This window comes from Eleutherodactylus coqui, chromosome 13, assembly GCF_035609145.1.
Source record: "Eleutherodactylus coqui strain aEleCoq1 chromosome 13, aEleCoq1.hap1, whole genome shotgun sequence".
Lineage (NCBI taxonomy): Eukaryota > Metazoa > Chordata > Amphibia > Anura > Eleutherodactylidae > Eleutherodactylus > Eleutherodactylus coqui.
The window spans coordinates 29,443,974-29,467,043 of record NC_089849.1 but is presented as its reverse complement, the minus strand read 5'-3'; the positions used below and the strand labels follow the sequence as shown (position 1 = coordinate 29,467,043).

Below are 23,070 nucleotides of genomic sequence, written 5' to 3'. Positions count from 1 at the left end.
ACGACTTGGAATTGCGTAAACCCGGATGGCGCTCCCTCTCTGCTCACAAGCTCTCCACAGCTGCCCCCTGTCTACAGTATATCGGGACAGGTGCCCAAAGCCCAGCTCACAGACCACACTGTTGCCCCTTTCAGTAGGCTGTCTCAGCATTTTTTTTTTTTCCGTTGTGTCAACACTACTCCGCTCCAACCCATAGGGGGCGACAGACCTTATGACTCCCTCAGCAACAAGTGGATCATGCAACGCTGTTTGGGAATCTTGGTTTTCCCCCCTCCTTCTTAACCATGGCAACTGCCTGTACCTTCCCACGAGTTTATAAGACCCTACGCAGTACCAATTGCCCATAGACTTACAAGTTACCGCTTGTGCGAAAAAGAAAAGAAAAATCGCATACACACCAGTATAGCGCATGTGGATTGGTGGCACACAGCACGTACGCATTGTAATGTGTATTTGCGGGCGTCTCTCACACATGGCCCGCATGAGCCCATCCTTACATGCCAACAGGAAGTGTAACCATGTTCACGTGAAGCCTCTCGGGCCTCATGGAGGTGCTGTAATTTAAGTACTGAGTGCACTTTTGAGCTGCATCTCTGTTCTAGCTGTACAGCGGGGGCATAGTGGCGTCTTTATAGAGCGCATGGTCAGTTTGGCCTGAGGTTGGTTGGCACCCTATGCAGATTGTTCTCTGCAATAAGAAAAAATAATTATATATTGAAATCAAAAAGTCAGCAGCATATGCACACAAGAACAGTTGGGGGAATAAATACGGTGCCAGAATCAAGCTCTGTACATAAATACAGTACCAGAACCAAGGTCATAGCGTAAATACAGCACCAAAACCATATTCTGTACATGGATACAATACCAGAACCAAGCATAATATAATTACTGTACCAGAACCAAGCTCATAATATAAATGCAGCACCAGAACCAACCTCAGTACATAGATACAATACTAGAACCAAGCTCCTAACATGGATATGTTAGCAGAACTAAACAATCATGTTGTGGGGGAGCCTTTGGCCTTAGAGTGGCACCTTTTGAACATGTGGAGGGAGGGGACGGATGATGATTCAGGTAGCTCCACAAGACACTGCCGCACGGATGAAGATGGTGTATTTGGGTGACCCTAAGAGGGTGTGATTGCCCCCAGACTACATCCACTTGTGCTTCCCCCTACAAGCCGGTGGCTAGCGCCCTGTGCGGCTCACCGCATGAAGTCCTGGTCCTACAGTCCCATTTTGGCCATCTGAATAAGGTCTTATTTTGATCAATACTTGTGGCTTGCCAATGGTAGACAATACTCCGAAAGCGCAGAATACAGGCGCTGCATAGCAATATGGAATAACATGGTGGTGGATATAGAGAACAGCCATTTATTGTGTCCATACGGGTGGGTAATTCTATATTTCCCCCTTACCCTCCCTGGCAATCCATATCTATACTGGATCTCTCCTTTTATGCTTGCAGTCCACTACTTGCGCGTGTTCCTACAAGGAGCGATCCAAAGCCTGTAGGGAGATGAAGTCACAATGGCCGCTGTGTGATGGGACACTGCGCTATTCTCCGTGGAAGCAATCATTGACCATTGTCTCGTCTGTCCCTGGCCATTGTGTATGAATAGCGATATCTTCAGCTGCCGTCTTCATTTTCGTCTCTAGTTGGTCTCCGAGTGGTACAAATGATTGCGGCTTGGGTAGGGTTAATGCAATGTGGACACTTGGCCACAAGATGGAGCCATTATGCTCATTACATCAATGTTGTGAACATTTGAGACCCCTGGAGCCTAACACATGATATGAAGGCTGAGTGTAGCGTTCCCATAAATAATCCCACAGGCTGCGCAGGCCGTCGTGGATTTTCTTTGCCCCCTTTGTGTTGATCTCTTGTGAATATATTAAAAAGGTTCTTCGGAATTGGTCAAACTAGAAAAAAAAAAAAGGGCTTCATGTTACAACTCCATCGGGGAGCACTGATGTTGGGGAGCAATACTCTACGAGGAAGAGGACGCTGCTATGTTGTTTGTCACCCCTTATAGATCCCACCCCCTATAAACCGTATGGGTACATAACATTATTTTATAATCTACCAGCCCTGTATCTGCCCCTCCGCCATGTAGGCCTAAAAATATGTGCCGCATAATAATACACTGCTATTAAAAAGGCGCTGATCTATCTGGCGAAAAATGTGACCCTCCTTCTGGAAGTTGTTGTGGATTTCAGCATTCGTTATAGTCTGGCTCCATCTAGTGTCCAAATCGTATCATCACAGGAAACGTCACTTATACATCCGCATTTGTCATCCATCGATATTTTGTTTTTGTTTCAGTTTTTTTTTTTTTTTTTGCAAAAGTTGGATTTGAATACCATTTTTGAGGGCTGAAGCAAAACCTTTTAGGAAAGGTAGACAGAAGATCGCTAAGGCCATGAGCGCCAGCACACAGGTACACAATGACAGGCTTACTTGCTGCTTGCCACCAATCCCCATGCACTTAAGATGGTTCATTTTTATAAACTTTAGGTGATCCACAGTCTGTGGACCGGCCGATACGTCTGTCAGTTTTCACTCCCCAACCCCGTTTCTGATTGCCTGCCCCGCTGCCAGTGTGCGAACACCTCTAATGCATGTTGTGCCAGCTCTGGCCACTCATCTAGCGACAGGTTGAAAAAACCATGCCACACCTCTGTCAAACTTCCCTCCCAGCGGCGGTGGTAATGCTGCTGCAGCAGCTTCCTGTTCGTCTGACATAAGTTTCAGAGCTGCAATGCATGGAGAAGTTTTGTACGTAAGCGGGGGAGGAGGACCTCACATCTGCCGCTGGTCCATTTGAGAATAATATGCGCTATGCGGGGGGGTGGGGGGGGGATCGCTCGTGTATGACCCTTTTCAAAAGAATGGGGTTTATATTCGTGCGTCTCGCAACGCAGAAATCTCACCCATGTGAAGCTGGCCTAAGTCTATCCAAATACTGCTGCATTTTGAGGTTCTCCATTTCCAGAATGAGATGTCATTTTGACCATGTAGCAGGGATCAGCGAGGGTGGCCACCCAGTAATGATCTGATGTTTTGATGTAGGCTAGAAGCCGATCCTTCTGCAAGCACTACAGCCTAAAAGCACTTGCAAGCCTCAAAGTGCCTACTGGTGACAGACCACATTCCTCGCGAACAGGCCCAGGGGCGTAACTATAGTGGATGTGGTTGCACCCGGGCCCAGGAGCCTTAGGGGGCCCATAAGACCTCGCCTCTCCATATAGGGAGCCCAGTACTATGAATAAAGCATTATAGTTGGGGGCCCTGTTACAAGTTTTGCATCGGGGCCCGGGCGCTTCAAGTTACGCCTCTGGACAGGCCTAAAAGAGCCGTTCCGCTGATCCTGCCATTCACAGAGAATATCTGGCGTTTGTGAGGAAAGGAATGTACCTTACGTAGGCCTCTCCCTTGCATCGACCTTTTATTATCTCCATCATCTTCTGGGTCTGCCTCCTCTATAGTTCTCCCATGGGCGGTGAAACCTGTCCAAGTACATACCCTTCCTTGTCACCCAAGGCCACCCTCCCTGTGGCGTTGAGTGAGGGACTGGCCTGCAAGTTGGAAGCATGGTATCCTTCCTCCTAGACCACATCATTGTCCTGGAGGTCCTATAGCGTCTGTTCCAGCAAGCTGACAATGGGGATGGTCGTACTGATTAGTGCATCATCACGACTTACCATTTTGGTCACTTCCTAAAAAGCAGGCTAAAACGGCACACACATCCTTGATGTGCTCTTTGCCTATACAAGGTAGATCGGGGTGCAAAAGTGATCTTTCTAGCATTGCACGAAGGTATGTGCACAGAGCTGCTTGTTCCGGGGCTAAATTAACCAGTTCACTGGTGCAACATGACATTTAATGTACAGCATGACGAACGGCTCCACCTTCAGCACATCTTATGGACTGATGAAGCTTTGTGGACCCGGAATGTATTACCGGCACAAATTGCACCACTGGGTGGGAAAGATTTTGCCATAAACATTTGGTGTGGAATCCCACGGTGACCGCTGCGGATCGGACGGCTTCCAGAAAAACTGAGCATGCGGCGATTTATTCCCGCGCATGCAATCCGCATGCCGGGGAAGGGAATCGCATTCGCATGCTTTAATTCGTCTTGCGGATGGTAATGCATCCCTGTGGGCAGCTAGCGGTGCAGATCCCCCGCAGATTTTATCATTTAATCCGCCTGTGGACATTGGGCTGGGTGCCTCCACACGGTTGCTGAAACGCCGCATTTTTTTGCTCTATGCGAGAGTGAGTTAAAGAGCAGATGTATGAAACCAATGCCTTTCAATGGCTTCATGTACATCTGCGACGTGTTTGCTGTTGCGATAGCAAAAAAAATCGCAGCAGGTTTTATCTTTCCGCTTTTTTTTGCCTTTTCATGCACCTATGCTTCCATATGAAGCCATTATATGTTCGATTTGGGTGAAAAAAGGCACAAAGATGCACTTTACAAAGCAGACACACATTTGCCCTATCGCTGCCTTTTTCGCCCGCCCAAAAATGCGAACGCCCGTGTGAAGGCACCCTTACTGTCAGAATTTTTCTGTTCTGCTAATTTGCGTTAAATTGATTCCGTTTGGTGATTTTAGTGCAGGAACAAGCGGCTCCACACCCATCCCCGCGGGAATGACCTCTTGCCTCTATAGGTATTTCTTTGCACACCCTATCGATCTGTCTGTACCACCTCCATGCAATGCTGGGAATACGTTCCTACATACAGTCGGATGGACTGCGCTGCAATTTTTTTTTCCCCACTTGATTCACTCGGAATCCAACAGAACAAACCTCCGCGTACCCGATGAAATCAGAGGCACAAGTAGGTACAGTAGAGCGCAGGCACCTCCATGGAGGCCCAGCTGTGACATTGATTGGAATATTTCATACATCCTCATTGTACAAGTTGCACCTGACATTATAAATGAGCGGCCTCGCTGTGTGGCTTCCGCCTCGCTGCCATTGTACTGGCAGTGACAGAGGAACGGCATAATTCCAGGCTCCTGTGCTCTGCCACCCACACCTTCCTCTGGCCTCCATGAATGATGTGATCCCACACAAGTGGAAATTTTTAGCTTTTTTTTTTTTCCTCCTTCTCTTCTACCTTCTGTCTTAAGATTAGGTCCACAGCAAATGTATGAGACTGATGTCTCGGCTGATGACACTACAGCGGTGGTTTTATTTAGAACATCACCATTTGTATTGCATTTCTTTTATTGTATTAATATACAGACTCTTAAAAAATACAAAAAGTGATATAAACCACACGGATACACAGGGAGGGGGAGGATTTGACTTTCGAAGCTCAAGCGTCACCACGAGGAATGGTATACAACAGCGCTATAGAAGGTGACTATAGAGTACAATGGACTATATATGAGGGTCACTGCGGAACCAATGCCTCCTATTGGCACATGATGGCAGAACTGGATGTTGGCGGTATGGCATAAGAGTTTGATCCTTCCCACTAATATTGGGTAATGGCGGCAGACAAAGCTCTGGCTGACATGAAAGTGCGTACAAAGCAAAGATGTGTAACTGCATTCCTCCATGTGGAAAAAAAATTGCAGCCATTGACATTATTTCCAATGCATTGTAGCGGATATTCGGCTCCTTACACAATGCCTTGGTCGTAATAGGCAGATCTGCATGGATGAACCAATCGAGGGTTCTTTATTCCATGGTGTGAGATCCGGGCAGCGGCCTCCAGAAAGTGGCTTGTTATTCAGGTCGCTATTGAAGCGCACCATCCACCATCTCGCTGTGCCAACCTCCATTGTTGGGTTACGTGAGCGTTCAGCCAGCGTCGATGAAGATCAATGGGTCCGATGGTTTCCACATGGAGGAATACAATTACACACCTTTTGCTCTATGTGAACGTTCAACTCCGACACCATTTCGTCTGACCGCCCCTCTGCTGCCATTTGTTACACGGCAACAAAACTTACTGGATATTGGCAGGAAGGTTCAAACTCCATTGCCATACCACCAACATGCGCTGGGTTTGCTGTTAGACTAGTTTCACACGGATGAGCGCAATATTGGGTTGTGAGACTCTGCCCGTTATCGTGCTCCCCAACGTGAGGATCCGCGAATGAGAGGCGTTTTTGTTTCAAAACCACCTCCTATTACTTCAGTACAGTTGCAATCCTCTGGCGCGTCTTTCAGCCACATCAGAGGATTGGCAAGTGTTTACCATTGTTTTCAATGGGAAACCTCACATCGCACACCGTATGACGTATTTTCCGGTCCAATTGAAAACAATGCGGGGCATGCCGCGATGCGGGGAAAAAGCATAAAAATTGCTTATGTATATGACCCCATATAAAGAATGGGGGTTATATTCATGCGAGATTTGTACATCTCGCAACGCACAAATTGTGTGCAATTTTTCTCGGCCGCGTGAAAGTGGTATGGAAGTAGTCTTCAAGCTGTAACTGTTGCATTACTACAACTCCCAAACGTTATGCCTGCTCCTCCTAGGATGGCGTGCAGCAGGGCTACGTGGGTAGAACAGAATGGGGTTGCTACAGTTTTTGCCCTTTTTTATCCTGGTTTGGATGAAACTCCTTTCTAGATAGCTGGTACGGATAGTAACACTGTATTTGGATGAGTTATGCCCCACCTCTCCCTCAGTGTACCGCAATTGCAAAGGAAAGGGACGTTAGTTTGGCCACAGACCTGATACTTATGTACAGAAATTGTTGGACCTAGCCCATTGAATGGAAGCGGTATAATTCAAAAGTTTGCATTTAGGCTTTGCCAGATTGTTGGAGCTGCAGCAACATTTGGTTCTGGTTGAAGTGCTGCTGCACAATCCCAATGCTTGCCTATTAATGGGGTAGTGGAGGGGGGGGGGGGGGGGCTGCCAATAACGGCATAGATCCTGATTATCATGTGACTCCCAATAAGAAAACTTCAAAGCGATTCTTTTATCAGTCAATAAGGGTGTCCAAACGCACTGCCGTAATCGTTGGCAAGTGGCATCTGGATGTAACATTTGAAATACTAATCAAGGTGTTGCGCAGCAATTAGTGATGCAGTTACAGCAGATCGCAGCATCAGGTAAGGGCACCCTTATGGATTGTGACATTCCTGCAGCCACTACTAGAGGGAGCTGACTGCACACAGATATACATAATGACAAAGAATACAGAAAGCTCCCTCTAGTGGTGACTGCAGGCAGCGCTGAAAGGCACTTTGAGCGAGGAAGGAGCAACCTGCATAATATAGTCACAAGCTTGCTGTGGAATGTTATGTAACCCAGTCCTTACAACGTAGTGGGATGGAGTGTAGGAGCGAACATACTATTTACAGAGTAAGGTACATAATACTTTATGAAATATAAAGCTGCTTGTTCTATTTACACTACGATACACTATAAAAAGCCAAAGGTCACAGGTGTAAACAGTAGATTATTGTACGATCTGGGTCTCCATCACTCAATGAGTTATTCCCAATAGTTTTTGCCATCCTATAGGAGCACCTGAGACTACTTTAAAGGGAGTGTTAAAGATTAGAAAAACATGGCTGCTTTCCTAACCCTCTTCCTTATCCCAAGGTTATGTCTGATATTGCAACTCACCCCCATTCACTTCAATAGAACCAAGCTGTAATACTAGACATGACCTATGGAAAACTGTGAAGCCATTTTTGGAAAAAAAAACACCCATGTTTTTCTAAATTCTAGACAATCCCTTTAAGAGTTCCCTCCCTCTCCATCTTTACTATTAAAGTGATAGTATTGTATTGGTTGTTGATATTGCATTATGTCAGGACACTGCCTTTATAATCTAGGTAGCCCCATTAACATCAATGTGTGCTGTAAGGGGAAACCTAGGTGGACTTTTTCGATCCTACTGTCCCACCACGGGTTCTGAGAGCCGCTCCTTAGCTCTACTGTAATTAGATTTGGCTTATTGTTAGTACTGAGTCCAAGACGTTCTCCAGATCAGCGTTTCTGAAATACGATTTTTGGCCGTTTTCAAACATTCCAGGAGTCCAACTGGGAAACAAATAGACCCAGCATATTGGGCCAACTGGTATTCTCCACTCCCATAGGTTTTAGACTGGTATATCGGTGGTGGTCACAGTCGTTCCATTGTTCTGCTTCTTTCCACTTCTCCGGCCAATGTCCGTTCTTCTGTATGGCTGGTTCCTCAGATCTGAAGAGGGAAAAGGATGAAGAGTAGCATAAAAGATCAGTACTGCAATATGTGTAAAAAGTACTCTTCATTTGTTGCTCCCTATTTAATTTCTCCTACTCCAACAACAATTACGTAGGTTCCCCATTAAAGGGGTTGTCAACTTTGGCCCTCCTCAAGATACTCTCCTCCCCCTAGTGATCAGCTGGGAAACTAATAACACTTGTTGCTTTATACTTTGCTCTTTTAAACCGTACGGCATCTCTTTGGACTCGCTCTTGATTTGGAGGACGACCATTTATTACCTATATTACCAAAATTAGTTTAAAGGGATATTCAGGGTTTTTTTTTCAGACTGCATTTGAATTGAGCCTTGATCATTTGGATGCTGTATTATAGAGCTAATCTGTCCTACATGCATCGCTTTTAGGTGCAAATAACCCTATAACTAGGTACAGTACTTTTTTAGCTCCAGAGTACGGGGCCACAGAGACTCTACTGTACGTGTAAGGGGGCCTTCACACTTGTGATCGCGATATCGCTGCGTCTTAACGCGAATTTCAAAAGGACTTTCTAATGTTAAAAATGCATCGCACAAAAGCCGCAAGTCTGTGCTTTGCGATTTTTGTGCAATGCGATTTTAACATTAAGGCCTCATGTCCACGGGCAAAATAGGATTTTAAATCCGCAGCGGATCACCCGCATGCGGATCCGCATCCCATAGGGATGCATTGACCACCCGCGGGTAGATAAATACCCGCGGATGGTCAATAAAAGGGAATTTTTAAAAAAAAAGGAGCATGAAAAAAATAGACATGCTCCATTTTCGTACGGGTCTCCCGCGCGGACAGCTCACGCAGGCTTCTATTGAAGCCTATGGAAGCTGTCCGGATCCGCGGGAGACCTAAAATAAGAATAACTTACCCGCAGTGGACCGGGCAGTTCTTCTCTTCTTCACAGCCGGATCTTTTTTCTTCGGCCTGGCGGATGTGCCCGGCGCATGCGTGCAGCACGCTGCCGGCGTGCCGAGTACATCTGCCGTCCGAAGAAAGAAGATCTGGCCGTGAAGAAGAGAAGATCTGCCCGGTCCACTGCGGGTAAGTTATTCTTATTTTAAGCGAACATGTCCGCGGGGCAGGAGCGACCAGCTACGGATTCTCCATGTAGAATCCGTAGCGGGCCTGATTTTCCCCGTGGACATGAGGCCTAAAAACTCCTCCTATTGGCATTCGCGTAAAACAAAAACGCTGCGATATCGCAATCACAAGTGTGAAGTCGCCCTAACTGGTACATGAGGACTAAAACTGTTTGATCCAATGACTGCAGCAGGCCCGCCTTACTGGGCCTCTCGACCTCCTATATATGTTCACCTGTTATGATGTCTTCTATGGCCCAGTTTTCCTCGTACACTCGTGGCTCTTTCATCTGCAGCTTCTTGTTCAGCTCTGCCATCAGATTGATCTGTGGTTTTGAGGACTTGACTGGTGGAGACTGAAATCCGTAAAAATTCAAGACCATTATTTGCACATTCCAAAAAGCTTCCTGAAGATCCGATGAGCACAATATTCAATAACCTCATATGTATAGATCTTTCACAAGGACTGGAATCGGTGGTCTAAAATCCGTGGTCTCCAACCTACGTCTCTTCAGTGGTTGCAGGACTACAACTCCCAGAACACACTGGTGGCCTGCTGAAAGTTGTAGTCATGTAACCGTTTAGAACGACTGGAGGGCGACCACTCTGACCACAGTCTTCATGAATATAACCTGTATCATTAAGGATAGACTGACACAGCTAGAACTTATCAGATCACACACCGAGGTTGGTTTCTCTGAAGCCGGCGTCTTTCCTTCCATGGCGGCGGCTGCTGCTGCTTCCTGCTTCTTCCACGTCTCCAGATCCTGTTCAGCTTGCTAATATCAAAAAAGCAGATCTTTACATTCCTCTTTGCTTACATTGCCATTTTCAGCACCATAATTATATGTACGAAGCACCTTGTTTGAACCAGACTTTGACATGATTGAAAGATTTACAACAGCCGATTAATGCAGTTACCAAAATCTAAAATATTCTTGCCTTATAAGCTCTTCCAAAGCGAAGGAATATGGGGAAGAAGGCGGATGGAGCGGTGGTCTTGCCGTTCTCACCAAAATAGCTAACCAGTGTCTCATATGCTTCCTGCAAGCAAAACAAGCGGAGAATTAAAGGGGTTGTCCAGGGTTTCAAAAGCATGACAGATTTTGGAATAAAGCAATCATCACCAAATAGTGGACAACCTATGAACAGGTGTAGCACGATTTTTAAGAAGTAAGTAGGGCAAGGAATTTAAAGTGGGCTTACACTAACTATATAGGGCCTAGTGCGGCGCAGAGTGTTAAGGCAGCTGTATGCCGTCCTAAGCTCTTATTCAATCCCCGCAAGGTTCAGGTTGCCGGCTCAAGGTTGACTTAGCCTTCCATCCTTCTGAGGTTGGTAAAATGAGTAAAGATGACTAGGAAAGGCAACGGCAAACCACCCTGCAAAAACATTCTGCAAAGAAAATGTCAATGGGTGCTGCAATGTGAAAACCTCACTTATGTGTATGTAGTCAAAAGAATGAGGTTCATATTTGTGCGATTTATAATATAAATTATATATATATATATATAATATCGCAGCACGATTGAGAATGAGGAAATGCCATTTATATATTATAGCGATTATTGCTCTTGTGTAATAGCACAGGCGTAATAATTATTGAGACGGCTGTTGGGTCCTTAAATGCCCAACGGTTGTCCCGTGTAAGTCCCCTTCCATCCTGTACTTAGGTAGTCTTGTTTAGGACTCTGTCTTCTACATCTCTACCACCGGACGTGCAATTTCTGGCAGAAATGAAAGGAGGAAGTATAGTTTCTGAGCCTGGGGTACATGTAGCATGCGGGTATGAGCCCCAGATGAAGGAGGTATATGTGGTGCCCCAGACCATTCTCCTGTCAGACTTCTTTTGCTCTTAGGCCTCATGTCCACGGGGAAAATCAGATCCGCTGCAGATTCTCCATGGAGAATCTGCAGCGGGTCCCTCCTGCCCCGCGGACATGAGCGCCGAAAATAGCAATTTAAAAGAATTTACCTATCCGGCGCGGGCGACGAAGCTCTGCTCTTCCTCACGGCCGGATCTTCATTTTCGGCCGGCGGACGAATTCCTGACGCCGGCGGCACGTCGCCGACGTGCCGCGCGCATGCGCCGGGCACATCCGCCGAGCCGAAGCAAGGGAGATGCGGCCGTGAGGAAGAGAAGAGCTTCGCGGTCCGCTGCGGGTGAGTAAATGCTTTAAATTCCTATTTTAGGTCTCCCGCGGATCCGGACGGCTTCCATAGGCTTCAATAGAAGCCCGCGGGAGCCGTCCCCGCGGGAGACCCGCATGAAAATGGAGCATGGTCCAGATTTTTTCATGCTCCATTTTTTTTTAAATCACTTTTATTGACGATCCGCGGGTATTTATGTACCCGCGGGTGGTCAATGCATCCCTATGGGATGCGGATCCGCATGCAGGAAATCCGCTGCGGATCCTAAATCCTATTTTCCCCGTGGACATGAGCCCTTAGTCTTTGGCTCTCTTGAGGATGCATTGGAACTACCATTTAATTATCAAAGCCTCCATGTCTATTAGTCAAGCTAACCTGATCAGCCACATATTTTTACTCTATGGGGCCTGTCTCTTCTAAGATCAAAATGGGCCCCATGTTCTAGTGCCAGGTTTGGCCAACCTCCGGGTATTACTTTAGTCCCGTTGCCATTTCCGTGACTCAGACTTGCTAGCAATGCAACTCTTCTGAGGATGGGAATGCTGCATAGGTTCTCACCACCTGAACTGGGACCCCTTTCTCTCCAAAGTCTGCCTCTATGGTAAATATGTGAATGGTGTAGCAGACTGTAGTCACCTGTGCCGTCTTGGCATCGGCTGCAAGCCTTGTCACGACATCCATGCTGGATTTCAGAAACTCCTTGAGAGTGATGCTGTCATCCTGCTTCATAAATTCTTTCTGGGCATGTTCCATCCCATTTTGGAGCGAACGGACATCAGACAGTATGGCATCCAGGGACACTAAAGATGAACGGATATTAAGATGTAGTCAGGATAACATAATTTGAGTGAGAGCATCTTCAAGACATGTAAACCAAGAGCTTCAAACCATCTATTCTATTGATCTTAAAATATATAGCCTGTGAATGTGTGATTAAACAGCCGCATTAGGAAAAGACCCTGCCTCATCTGAATCTGCTTTAGTCTTTAAATGACACGGAGAAGACACAGTTTAGACATTTAGTAGCTTTACTTCAAATTTCATAGATACCTGTGGCAGCCTTTTCCAAAAAGTGCAATTCGGACTGATAATCGGCCAAGTGGGAGTATTTGTCTTGGATGGTCCGCACCAGGTAGTGCAGCAGGGTCTGCTTTCGGTCGGTGGATTTGGTGTCCAGAAGCTACCCAGAGAAGTCGGAGGTTTTAGTTATTCCTTTACCCTTAGATTGCGTTATAATATTTGGCACATTTAGTCAAGCTTTTCTAGTGACTACTCTTTCAATGATCATCAGAGGAAGTTCCTACATGTGGCTACTGTATATGTATACATAGCACTGCACAGAAAATAGAAAACTCAGCTTTGGACCTGCAACATTTAGACTAGGGCACACGGCCACTTTGGTTTCGACAGGGGATTACTGTGCAGTACCTTGCATTACTTCTTAAGTACTGTGCAGCGCAACCTTCAACCCTTTTGACTTCAGTGGTAGTGCAAGCTGGCAGTGCTCCACAGCGATCTTTGATTCCACAGCCCTTATGGCCAAAATCGCCATGTAGCCTAGCCTTAAAGGAGGGGTTCGGATTACAAAACACATGACTGTCCTCCCCCCTCTCCCCCCCCCATCCTCCCAAAAAGAGTAATGCTTCAATATGAAGATCTGGTGTATGAGGGGGATCTAAAACCTCTCATATAAGACTACCTCCATATTGTACATGGCATATAATACAGATTTTGTACTGGGGCCCTGAAGCATCAGGTTCTCGTTCTGTCTGTCTGTAGTGGCCCAGTACAACGAGGCCCCTCCATAACTGTATGAATGCACCTGTCTATATAATGTCTGTGTCGCATGTGTTGTATGAATGATGTGTATTGCATAGCTGCAGCACTGAAAGGGTCGAGTGTCTGGTATGTGAGCTGACTGTCTGGAAAATGTATCAGTTTGTTTGTCACGTGACCTTGTAATATATATGTGAATGCAAGGTGTGTGTGAGAGAGTTTGGAGGTCTGTTCTGAGCTTGCAAGAGGACCACACAGGCACCTTCAGCCTGTGTGGCACAGAATGGTAGAGGCTGAAAGGAGTTTACAGCCTGCCCTGGACCTACTGTACCCAGGAGATATGAAAGTGCTTCTTCCATACCCAAAAATGAGAGAATGAGGAACTGCCATGCAGCGCACCCTGTGAGTGTTGACCAGTAGAGTGTCTGAGAGAAGAGTGTGTGTTGCTGGGATCAGGACCTACAGATAACAAGACTGTGGTTTCTCCTGTTCACCCATGAGTATTTCCCTGTCACACCACTTTGATGTGTTTGCACTGTTTTCTTGCTGGCATGTATTTCAGAGTTGTCAACAAGTTACTACAAGTAGAGCGACCAGTCGCCCGTCCGTGTCCGGAAGCTGTGTCTCAAAAGAACCCCGTGTGTGTGGGTTTACTCCGAAAACTAGGAATTCCACTCATGGAGGCTGCGCGAGGGGGAGTTTACACCGCTATCCAGAAATTCCCCCACAGCAGAAGAAACAGTGGCGTCACCCGTGACAAGAGAGACTAAGGTAACTCATCATTGGGTTTCCCGTTTATTAACCTGCCCTGTGACGTGTCACTGGTTACTCTTCAGGTGGGAGACGGTAGAGCCACGGTGACAAAGCCCTAACTCTACTCCGCTGTCTCCTAGGCCGTGGCCCGCTTTTCGGACGCTGCATATGAGCCTCCACTCAGTACTGTTTTAATGGAGGTATTCTATAGTAGAAGCAGATCTTCAATGTCAGTGCACTGTGGCCTTATAGACCCCTATAGGCTCTGTATGAGGTTTCCATGCTGCTGAAAGCCTTTATGGAGCCATAATATGGCCATGTACTTGGGTTGTGTCTGGTATTGCAGCTCAGCTCCACTTGACAGTTGTGACGCTGGTTTGGCATATCACGGCTCCATAAAAATGCTCAGCAGCATAGAGTCATAATACAGAACCCATCGATGTTTATGAGGCCACACTGCACTGACACGGAAACATTGCTTATAGCCTAGGATACTTCTATAAAACCCATGCTGTATAGAGGCACATAAAACTTATTTATACATAAAGGTGGGGGCCTGAAACTTCAGGGCCCCAATGCAAAATGTGCAACAGGTTCCCAATCTACTGTACCAGGTGCCAATTACCATATTGGTGTCTTCTCATGTGAGAGATTTTAAACCCCCTAAGGCACCAGGTGCAGCACTGCCTACAGCTATGCCCTGGCTTATATGAAATATATGCGGAAAGAACCAGTGTGAAGTGGTATACGGAGATACAGTATGCACGTCATGCTACACATCTGTATTGCAACCATAGCATGAGCTCCAAGACTATCAATGTTCCTCTTGGAGGACCATACAGCATAAATATCAAGATGACCCACTAGTCAACCTCTAGTGCAAGTACCCACCACATCCAGAGACTGGAGCCGGAATCCATAGGCTGCTCCTCTCTTACTGCTGTTCATAAAATTGCCAAAAGCCAGAACCAGCTGCCAAAAAGTAAAAAAAAGGATCCAGTTAATGAAGAATGAATAGGTGAGAAACTGGTATTAACTGGTAATATTAAAAGTACATATTGTATATAATTGGCAATAATTACCTCCAGGATTCCTTTTAGCTTCTCTGAAGTCTTGACTGAAATTGATGCAGCAATTAGGGCATTAAGTTGCTAGAGAAAAAAAAATAGTAGAACATCGCTAGTCTTGTATCCTCAGCATACACATAGATACAATACATACAAACGAGCCTGCAATTATATTTACACATATGTGGAACTGCAGTCCTTTCATAACTTTTGCATACACCAGGTGCCCTTTTCTGGGCATGACTGTTGTGAATTGTCTGTCTCTCTCAATGGTGCAGCTGTTGACTGACTGTCCCATATGTGTTCCTTTGTAATCAGTGGCTCCAATAGCTCTCCAATTCTGATACCCTGCTGTCTGCACCGTGCCCATGAAGCTGTAGCTTCTTCCCCAGTGCTTCCAGTTCTGCACCCTGGCTGCTCTGGTAACTCCGCTCTGGACCTGACTGTTTTGCTCATGCCATCTCTCTTCATACTTGCACTGATTGCCACTACATGGTTCTTCCTTTCTGGACAAAATCTTCTTCCCTTCTCTGGCTGTAGGCATCAGGACTCGGGTGCCGTCTGCTATATACCAGATTTAAAATCTGCAGCAGCATCCCTGCATGTTACAGGCTGCACAGAATTGGCGAATTGGAAGTCACAGAAACCTCCATCCTCCCGAGAGGTGTGGGTCACCACCATGAATATCGAAGATCACATGCCCAGCCTTTCTTCTAATTTGGCTACATAGACACACATACATATAAATGTGACTTTTGGATGAGTAATGACCAGTCTGTTGTACATCTCTTGTCAAATAGTCTTTGATAGTAGTACACCTATATGCACTCACCGGTGTAAGGCGAGCAGTGGTTTCAGGAAAGCTGGAGATAAAAATCATGGTGTTAACTCTCTCAGAGAGCCTGGGTATGGCGCAAAGATGGACCATGAATCTGTCTTCTGCCCCCAACTGGTCAAGAGGCTTCTCCTCCTTCAGGTACCGAGAAATCTGCTGCCGATCCCAGTCTGTTGGTAGGAACCTGGACAGAAGCTCCAGAAAGTCCACGTTGAGGGCCTCCATATCGTAACTGCAGAAACAGGATTATTAGTTCAAAGACTTGGACAACTGTAACCTCAAATGTTTTTCATCATTTCTGTTCTTGACTACTTACGACTGGATGGCAGCAGTGATGGCTTCAGGAGTCAGACCTCCCTTCTTGAGAGTAATTGCAAGGTTCTTGGCTCGATTTGACTCAATCAGGGAAACTTTACTTGGCTGGTTCTGTGGAGAACCCACTTTCTTGGAGAACTTGGTTTGGCTTGGACCTTGGGCTTTGGTCTTAAATTGGTTCTCAAAATCACTCATGTCAAGTTCCTGGTAGTAAGGGAAGATATGACATCAAGTGAAGTGACTGATCTTAATAAACCACTTTTATACCAAACCTTGTAGTTGTAGGGTTTCCAGTACCTGAAGCACCTTGTCATCGTTCAGCTGTGTGAATACCGTTCCACTAATCTGCGTAGGTTTCAGAGCCACCCAGTTCAGGACGGGCATTCTGTGTTTTGGCTGGATTGTTTTCTTTATGCTAACGCCTAACCGCAAGAAGAAAATACCAAAATAAAATATAATATTGTATAAACCAAATAAAGTTGATGCAAATCTGGTAATTTGACCTCCTAAATGAGCCACAAATTTATGCAAGTTAGAAGCAAAACACTGCAAAATTAACAGCCAGTACGCCACTTAGGCAGGTCTCGTTTGAAAGTTTGAAAATTTTTATTAAAGGGTATAACTGGTATCAAACTAACTCCCCAAATAGAAGACAAATGTACGAATACAATTATAGATGTTGAATTGACCATTTAAAAAGTATGATGATATGATCTTTCCTTTTGCTTACCATTAGGCATAGACAAAGCAGGAGGACCAGGTGGTGGTGGCAGAACTGAGCCTCCAGGTGGCGGTGGTGGAGCAGGAAAGCCTCCAGGTGGTGGTGGCGGAGCAGGAGGGCCTCCAGGTGGCAGTGGCGGAGCAGGAGGGCCTCCAGGTGGCGGAGCAGGAGGGCCATGAAGACCACCAGGAGGAAGAGGAGGAGGTGGTGGTGGTGGAGGTGGTGAAGAAGGAATACCAGCTTCACCACTGGGTAGAAGCTGAGATTGCACTGAATCGGGTTGATGGCATATACTGTCATTTTTTGTACCAGGGAGGGGAGGAGCAGCAGGTATTGTAGAACATAATACGGTCTGTGATAGGGAAGCACTGAATTCCGGTCCTTGATGTAGAGGAGCAGGTGGAACAGTTGTGATGTCTGAGAGTAGAGGTTTTGTGGATGCATGGGTGGTGTCAGGTGGTCCTTCTGGCTCGTGAGAAGAGATATCTGGAATAGAACACAAAACGTGACCGTCTGACGTCCTGTCTTGAAATGTATCAGAGTCCACAATCAATGAGTGCTACATGACTTACCTGGGTCCGATACCAGGGTCAACCTGATGGCTGATGGTGAAGCTGGATGGATAATAGCGGTGGTACTTGGGGACTCTGTGTTCTCACCCACAGATGGTTCTTCTGTGCAGGTGTCTCCTGGGGGCTCCAGCCAGAGTACTCCTTGGTCACTTGATTTCAAAGTGGTGACATTCTGATTAATTACGTGGAAGGATCGTGATTGATGCTTCTCCTAAAAAGAAAAGAGACCTCATCGAAAACTGCAGAGAGTCTTCCTGATGAAACAATAGGAAGTGATGACATCATATGGTCATTCTAGAATGTAATCTGCAGTTACCTTTACTGCATTCTGCTCCTTTCGAGCTTGGTCCAATTGTTTCTCAAGCTCCGCCACTCTTCTCATGTAATCATTCTCGGTTTGGTCTAACTTTTCTGCCATCTATAGGAATAGGAGGAGCAGAGACTTTTAATCAGAGTACCTTTTAACAGTTTTTTCCATTACAATAGTATAAACAATCCTGTCCCAATGCCCTCCTTTCCATCAAAGCCATTAGAGGGGTTCTGTGGGACTAAACGATCCATGACCTATCCTCCAGGATCGGTTATCAATATTTGATCGGCGTGGGTTCTGCCCCTGGGAATACTTACCAATCAGTAGTCTGAAAAGGCAGTGGTATTCATGTGAGTGCCGCTGCCTCTTCTCAAGCATGTGACACCACATTCAACAGTCACATGGTCTTATAGCAGCTCAATCCCATGCACTCACATGGCACTGAGTTGGCTTATCAGGCACAGCTGTTACATAGTGTATGGCACTGTACCTGGTGTAATCTGAAGTGGCCACAATGCTCACCAGCCATTGCTGTCACTTCAATCAACTGATCTGATATTAAGGACCTGAGAAAGGTCATTAATATCAGAGTCTCAGAAAACTCCTGTAAATGCAGCTTCTTTCAGACCTGGTCTTTTCTCAAGTTCTGGCAGCCGGTTCATCCACTAGGAATTGCAATCCATATTTACTCCGGGTGCAGCCTGCATAGTGGCTGCATCCTGCATCAATACAGATTACTCAGTGGAAGAAGCAGATTTCATAACCAAAAATGTCAGGCGATCCCAAGTTACTGCCTGTAGAAAGGAAAAAAATATTCACACATGGCAGATTTGTTGCAGTCATCTGAATGAGGAATGGAACGGTCAGTCGGAGATCTCTACAACAAATCTGCCATGTGTGATTATACTCCTATACTCCAGAGCAGAATGTTGAATTCTGCAAGCTACAAGGTTAGGAAAATATGGCAGTTTTCTTCCAGAAACAGCTCCACACTCGTCCAAGGGTTGTGTTTGGTATTGCAGCTCAGCACCACTGAAGTCAATGGGGCTGAGCTGTAATGCCACATACAACCTGTAGATTTGTTTGGCACTGTTTCTGGATAAAATTATCTTCTCTTCACTATCTGTGCATTCTGTAATGTCATAGTAGGAAAACATAGGTGTGTTAGTAACGGCATACACAGACATGAAACTGTTACAGCCCTCCACCCACCCGGACCGCGGGGTTTGTGTCCAGTGTAATTCAGACATATCAAGAGCAACAATTGGGAATTCGGCACTGCTGAAGAGTGGACCAGGCTGCGGGATGAGACAATCCTTTATTGGGCTAAGTGTTTCTCAGCCGGACTGGCTCTTTCATCAGGCCACTAATTGTCTGTGGTACAATAGCAGAATTAAATATCTGTCCAGAGTGGGAAGGAGCCCGCCATCTAACGGTGCGTTTACACCACAAAGATGATTGCTCAAAAATGGCTTTTGAGCGATTATTTTTCATAAACTACTACCGTACTTGGCCCTGATGCCTATTAGTACCAAGTGGTAGCATGTGAGCCGCCAGAATCTGTAATCAGGGAACAGACCACCTGCTGTTCCTTGATTACTTTTGCTTTGTTCTGCGTCATGTCTGACAGCTGAGAACAGCTAAAACAATGCAGTCAGCTGTAATCAGCTCTCCCCCCAAAGAACACCGCGTACGGTCCTGCTTATCAGCTCTTCTGCGGATTGATAGTTTTCAGGCAGAACTGAAATTCATCGTTCGGCTGAACAGTGAAAGATGGGCACATTTACACACAACAATAATCACTCAAAAGATGTGGCCCATGTCTTTTGTCTCCCCGCTTCTGGTGCCCGGTGATTGGTGGAAAACCCAATGACGTCAGACGCCCGGGCTCCTTCCCACTCTTGACAGATATTTAAAGAGAATCTGTCACCTACTTTTAGCCCTATAAGCGCTGAGCTTATGTGCTAAAGTACTGTAGGTGACCCACTGAGGCCAGGGATGTAAGGGTTATACTTACCTCCCCTGTCGTCGCATTGAGCGACGCTGCTAAATAGTCCCCCTGTTCTAATTTTAGAATTGGCGACTGCTTAGCAGCGGCGCTTAATTCACTGAGCAGTGGCTTCCAGCGCTGCCATCGGGAAAGTTAAAGTATACGGCCTCATGTGCATTGGCGGGTCGGATTCCCTCCTGGCAGCAGCGACATTCGTGTGTACCCGGTTTTCTTTTCTTTAATCTACACTCTGAGTGGTCCACACGGCTCGTCATCAGACATGCGCAGTAAAGACTTTTTTAATCTCCTGCGTCCACCGCGTCATCGTTAAACGATGACGCAGAATCTGCAACCTTTCTGCAATGTCAATTGCGGAAGGGCCGCGGATCGGATGGCTACAAGTAGATATCAGAGTCTCTTTAAATCTGCTATTGTATGATAGCCAATTAAAGATCTGATGAAAGAGCCTGTCTGGCTCAGAAACGTGTTGCCCAGTAAATGACTGTCTCATCCAGCAGCCTTGGTCCTCTTTAGCAGCGCCGATCTTTCCCTTTTTGCCCCTGATATTTCAGAAATAAAAATTAGGCCTCCTTTCATTTTTTGGGGGAGTGCAAAACAAGGAATGGAGAACACGCACAATGCATATAGGATGCAACACGAACACCCACAGGAATTAAAATAGGTCCATTTTTCACAGACAAAAATCGGACGTACTCCTATGAATAAACCCTAAAGTTCCTAATAGTCACCAGCAAGCAGAATTGTGAACGCAGCTATGGACTATATATGGCATTACGTACTGTGTATTGCAGAATGGTGTTCCTACTATTATGACTTACATGTGCTAAATGTTCCTGTAGCTCCTCCACATGCTCCAGCATTTCATGTTTGTGCTCCGTATCTTCCAGGAGGTTGTTCACATCAAATATATTATCTAAATAAGCTTGGATTTGGACCTGGAGTCTCTCGCTCTCTGTATGCTTCAAAATCTGAAAAATGGAAGAGACATTTAAAAGGATTAGGGACTCAAGGATGACAAACTCCCTGGATCGAGAGGGGTATCATCTCTCCTTAAGGAGAGCACCTAGATGGTGAGTGAGGTGACTCATAAAGCCATGCATGCTCCTCTGGGAAATATATGCAAATAAGGAAGATGGAACAATACCTCTACAGCGCCACCTATTGGATGGCAGCTTCCTACAAATCAATGTCCAACCCTTTATACAGGTCTTTATAACAAGATTTGCAGGAATGCAGCCATAGGTGGTGCTGCAGTGGTATTGTTCCATTGTCCTTATTTGCATATATTTCCTAGAGGAGCATGAATGGCCTTTATAAGGCTCCTAACTCACCTCCTTGGTGCTCTCCTTAAGGACAGATGATACCCCTCCCGACCCACGTCACAGGCCTCTTACTAGCCCAGCCAGAAGCCTATTGCACACTGATGAGGAGCAAAAACCCCAAAACAGCTGTCTGTGGAAATTAAAAACCAAGCCAGAATCCATACAATCCTTGTTATCAAGACTTGTATAAAGTGACGGACATTTGCAGGAAGGCTGCCATCCAATAGGTGGCGCTGTAGATACATTGTTCCATCTTCCTTATTTGCATAAACTCCCTGAACAAAATTTAATTTCCTGATATAAAAGTGGTAGAAGGCTTAGAGCGACCCATGGCAAACAAGGATGGCCAGAACACTTTTCTTACTACCTGATGCACACTGTGCATTAGTATGTGTTGGTAGTCTAAGACACTACATACTGCTCACATGAGCAGCACTGGTCAATCAAAGCAGGATGCAGTGTCGCAGACCTCATGCCCACGGTCGTGTCGAATCCCACCAGCGGAATACCGTAGCGGGATCCGACACAGCGCCCCCCCCCCCTTCCCCGCCTAGAAACACCATACTTACCCCTCTGGATCCGCCGCGAGAGTCCCATCCAGCAAGCTGCAGTGAAGCGCATGTTGTGCCGGCGCTAGGCGGTAACGCGTAATCCCGCGATACTTCCGCTGTGCTCACAGCAGAAGTATGGCGGGACAGACGGCTGACTTCCATTGACTGCAATGGAAGCCGGCCGCACGTATTTCTGTGGCAAATAGGTCATGCCGCGATTTGTTTCACACTGCGGAATTTCGCACCATGAGCATTGTACGGCAGAAAAGCTATTAGGTTCAATAGAACCTAATATCTGTGGAATAACGCCGCAGGAAATGCGGCAGAAATCCGTCCGTGGGCATTAGCCCTAATGCACAGTGGCAGGAGCGTAATTAAAGGCTCAGGGGCCCTGATGCAAAAGGTGAGCTGGGGCCCCCCCTCTATCTGTATCTGTACCGTACCCATACCTAAACCATGCTGCACAGAGACATAACTTGAAGCTTCAGGGCCCCAATGCAAAACCTGTAACAGGGCCCCCAACTATAATGCTTTATTCATAGTACTGGGCTCCCTATATGGAGAAGAGAGGCCTTATGGGCCCCCTAAGGCTCCTGGGCCCGGGTGCAACCGCATCCCCTGCACCCTCTATAGTTACGCCCCTGCACAGTGTGCATCAGGTAGTCAGAAGCGTTTTGACCAACTCTATTTGTCCAGGACAGGCAGGTAGCTTTAAACATGACCCGGCGTGCATGAAGCTCCAGGGAACGGACAAAGATTGTACTTACAACCACACTATGCCCCATACAGTTGCGTATTTATTTGTACCTATGAATATATAGTTTATATAAAACGTTCACATATTTATAGAAAACAAATGTATACAGTCATCTAATGCTGCAGGAAACTACCTCAAGGTATTCATCCAGTCCTAACAGGGAGAATTCATACTGCAGGTAAACCCGGAAGTTCATGTTTTTCACAGAATGCACCACAATATTAATAAACTGCATGCACGCCACCTGCAGAGCAAACGGGAGAGAATAAAATGCATCAAAAGTAATACGTTTTCTTCTTCTATCCAATGATATCTTGGAGCGGTCAGTCCCAGGTTTACACTACATTATTTTCTTGCATTCCTTCTGTTATTGGAACACAAAGGTGGCAAGACAGCGCTGGTGTCAAACAGCACCTGCAAGGTCCCTAATAGTACCTTTCCTTCGTCACGGCTCATAAAGTAGTATCTGGGTGGGTACAGAGAGACGCAGGAGGAATAGACCTAAACTGGCTCAGAGACGATAATGGTTGAATAGATGAAAAAACACAGCATATCTTTTAGTTTTATTCCCCCATGCCATGGTTCAAGAGGTTAATATAATTTTGTGGAACGTGTGG

General features: G+C 46.1%; 1 protein-coding gene across 1 annotated transcript in view; it reads right to left on the bottom strand.

Moving 5' to 3' along the window:
• Positions 1-5,229: 5,229 nt before the first annotated feature.
• Positions 5,230-23,070, bottom strand: part of FMNL1 (formin like 1) — a 62,892-nt gene continuing 45,051 nt past the window's right edge. The window contains exons 11-26 of the mRNA XM_066588159.1: positions 22,587-22,697; positions 20,642-20,791; positions 17,819-17,920; positions 17,503-17,713; positions 16,940-17,416; positions 16,507-16,631; positions 16,211-16,413; positions 15,892-16,126; positions 15,075-15,143; positions 14,884-14,964; positions 12,514-12,643; positions 12,100-12,263; positions 10,255-10,356; positions 9,996-10,091; positions 9,548-9,668; positions 5,230-8,198 (exon numbers count right to left, since the gene is read on the bottom strand). Of these exons, the coding sequence (XP_066444256.1) occupies positions 8,098-8,198; positions 9,548-9,668; positions 9,996-10,091; positions 10,255-10,356; positions 12,100-12,263; positions 12,514-12,643; positions 14,884-14,964; positions 15,075-15,143; positions 15,892-16,126; positions 16,211-16,413; positions 16,507-16,631; positions 16,940-17,416; positions 17,503-17,713; positions 17,819-17,920; positions 20,642-20,791; positions 22,587-22,697 (2,478 nt within the window). The 3' untranslated portion in view covers positions 5,230-8,097. The remainder of the gene's footprint in view (positions 8,199-9,547; positions 9,669-9,995; positions 10,092-10,254; positions 10,357-12,099; positions 12,264-12,513; positions 12,644-14,883; positions 14,965-15,074; positions 15,144-15,891; positions 16,127-16,210; positions 16,414-16,506; positions 16,632-16,939; positions 17,417-17,502; positions 17,714-17,818; positions 17,921-20,641; positions 20,792-22,586; positions 22,698-23,070) is intronic.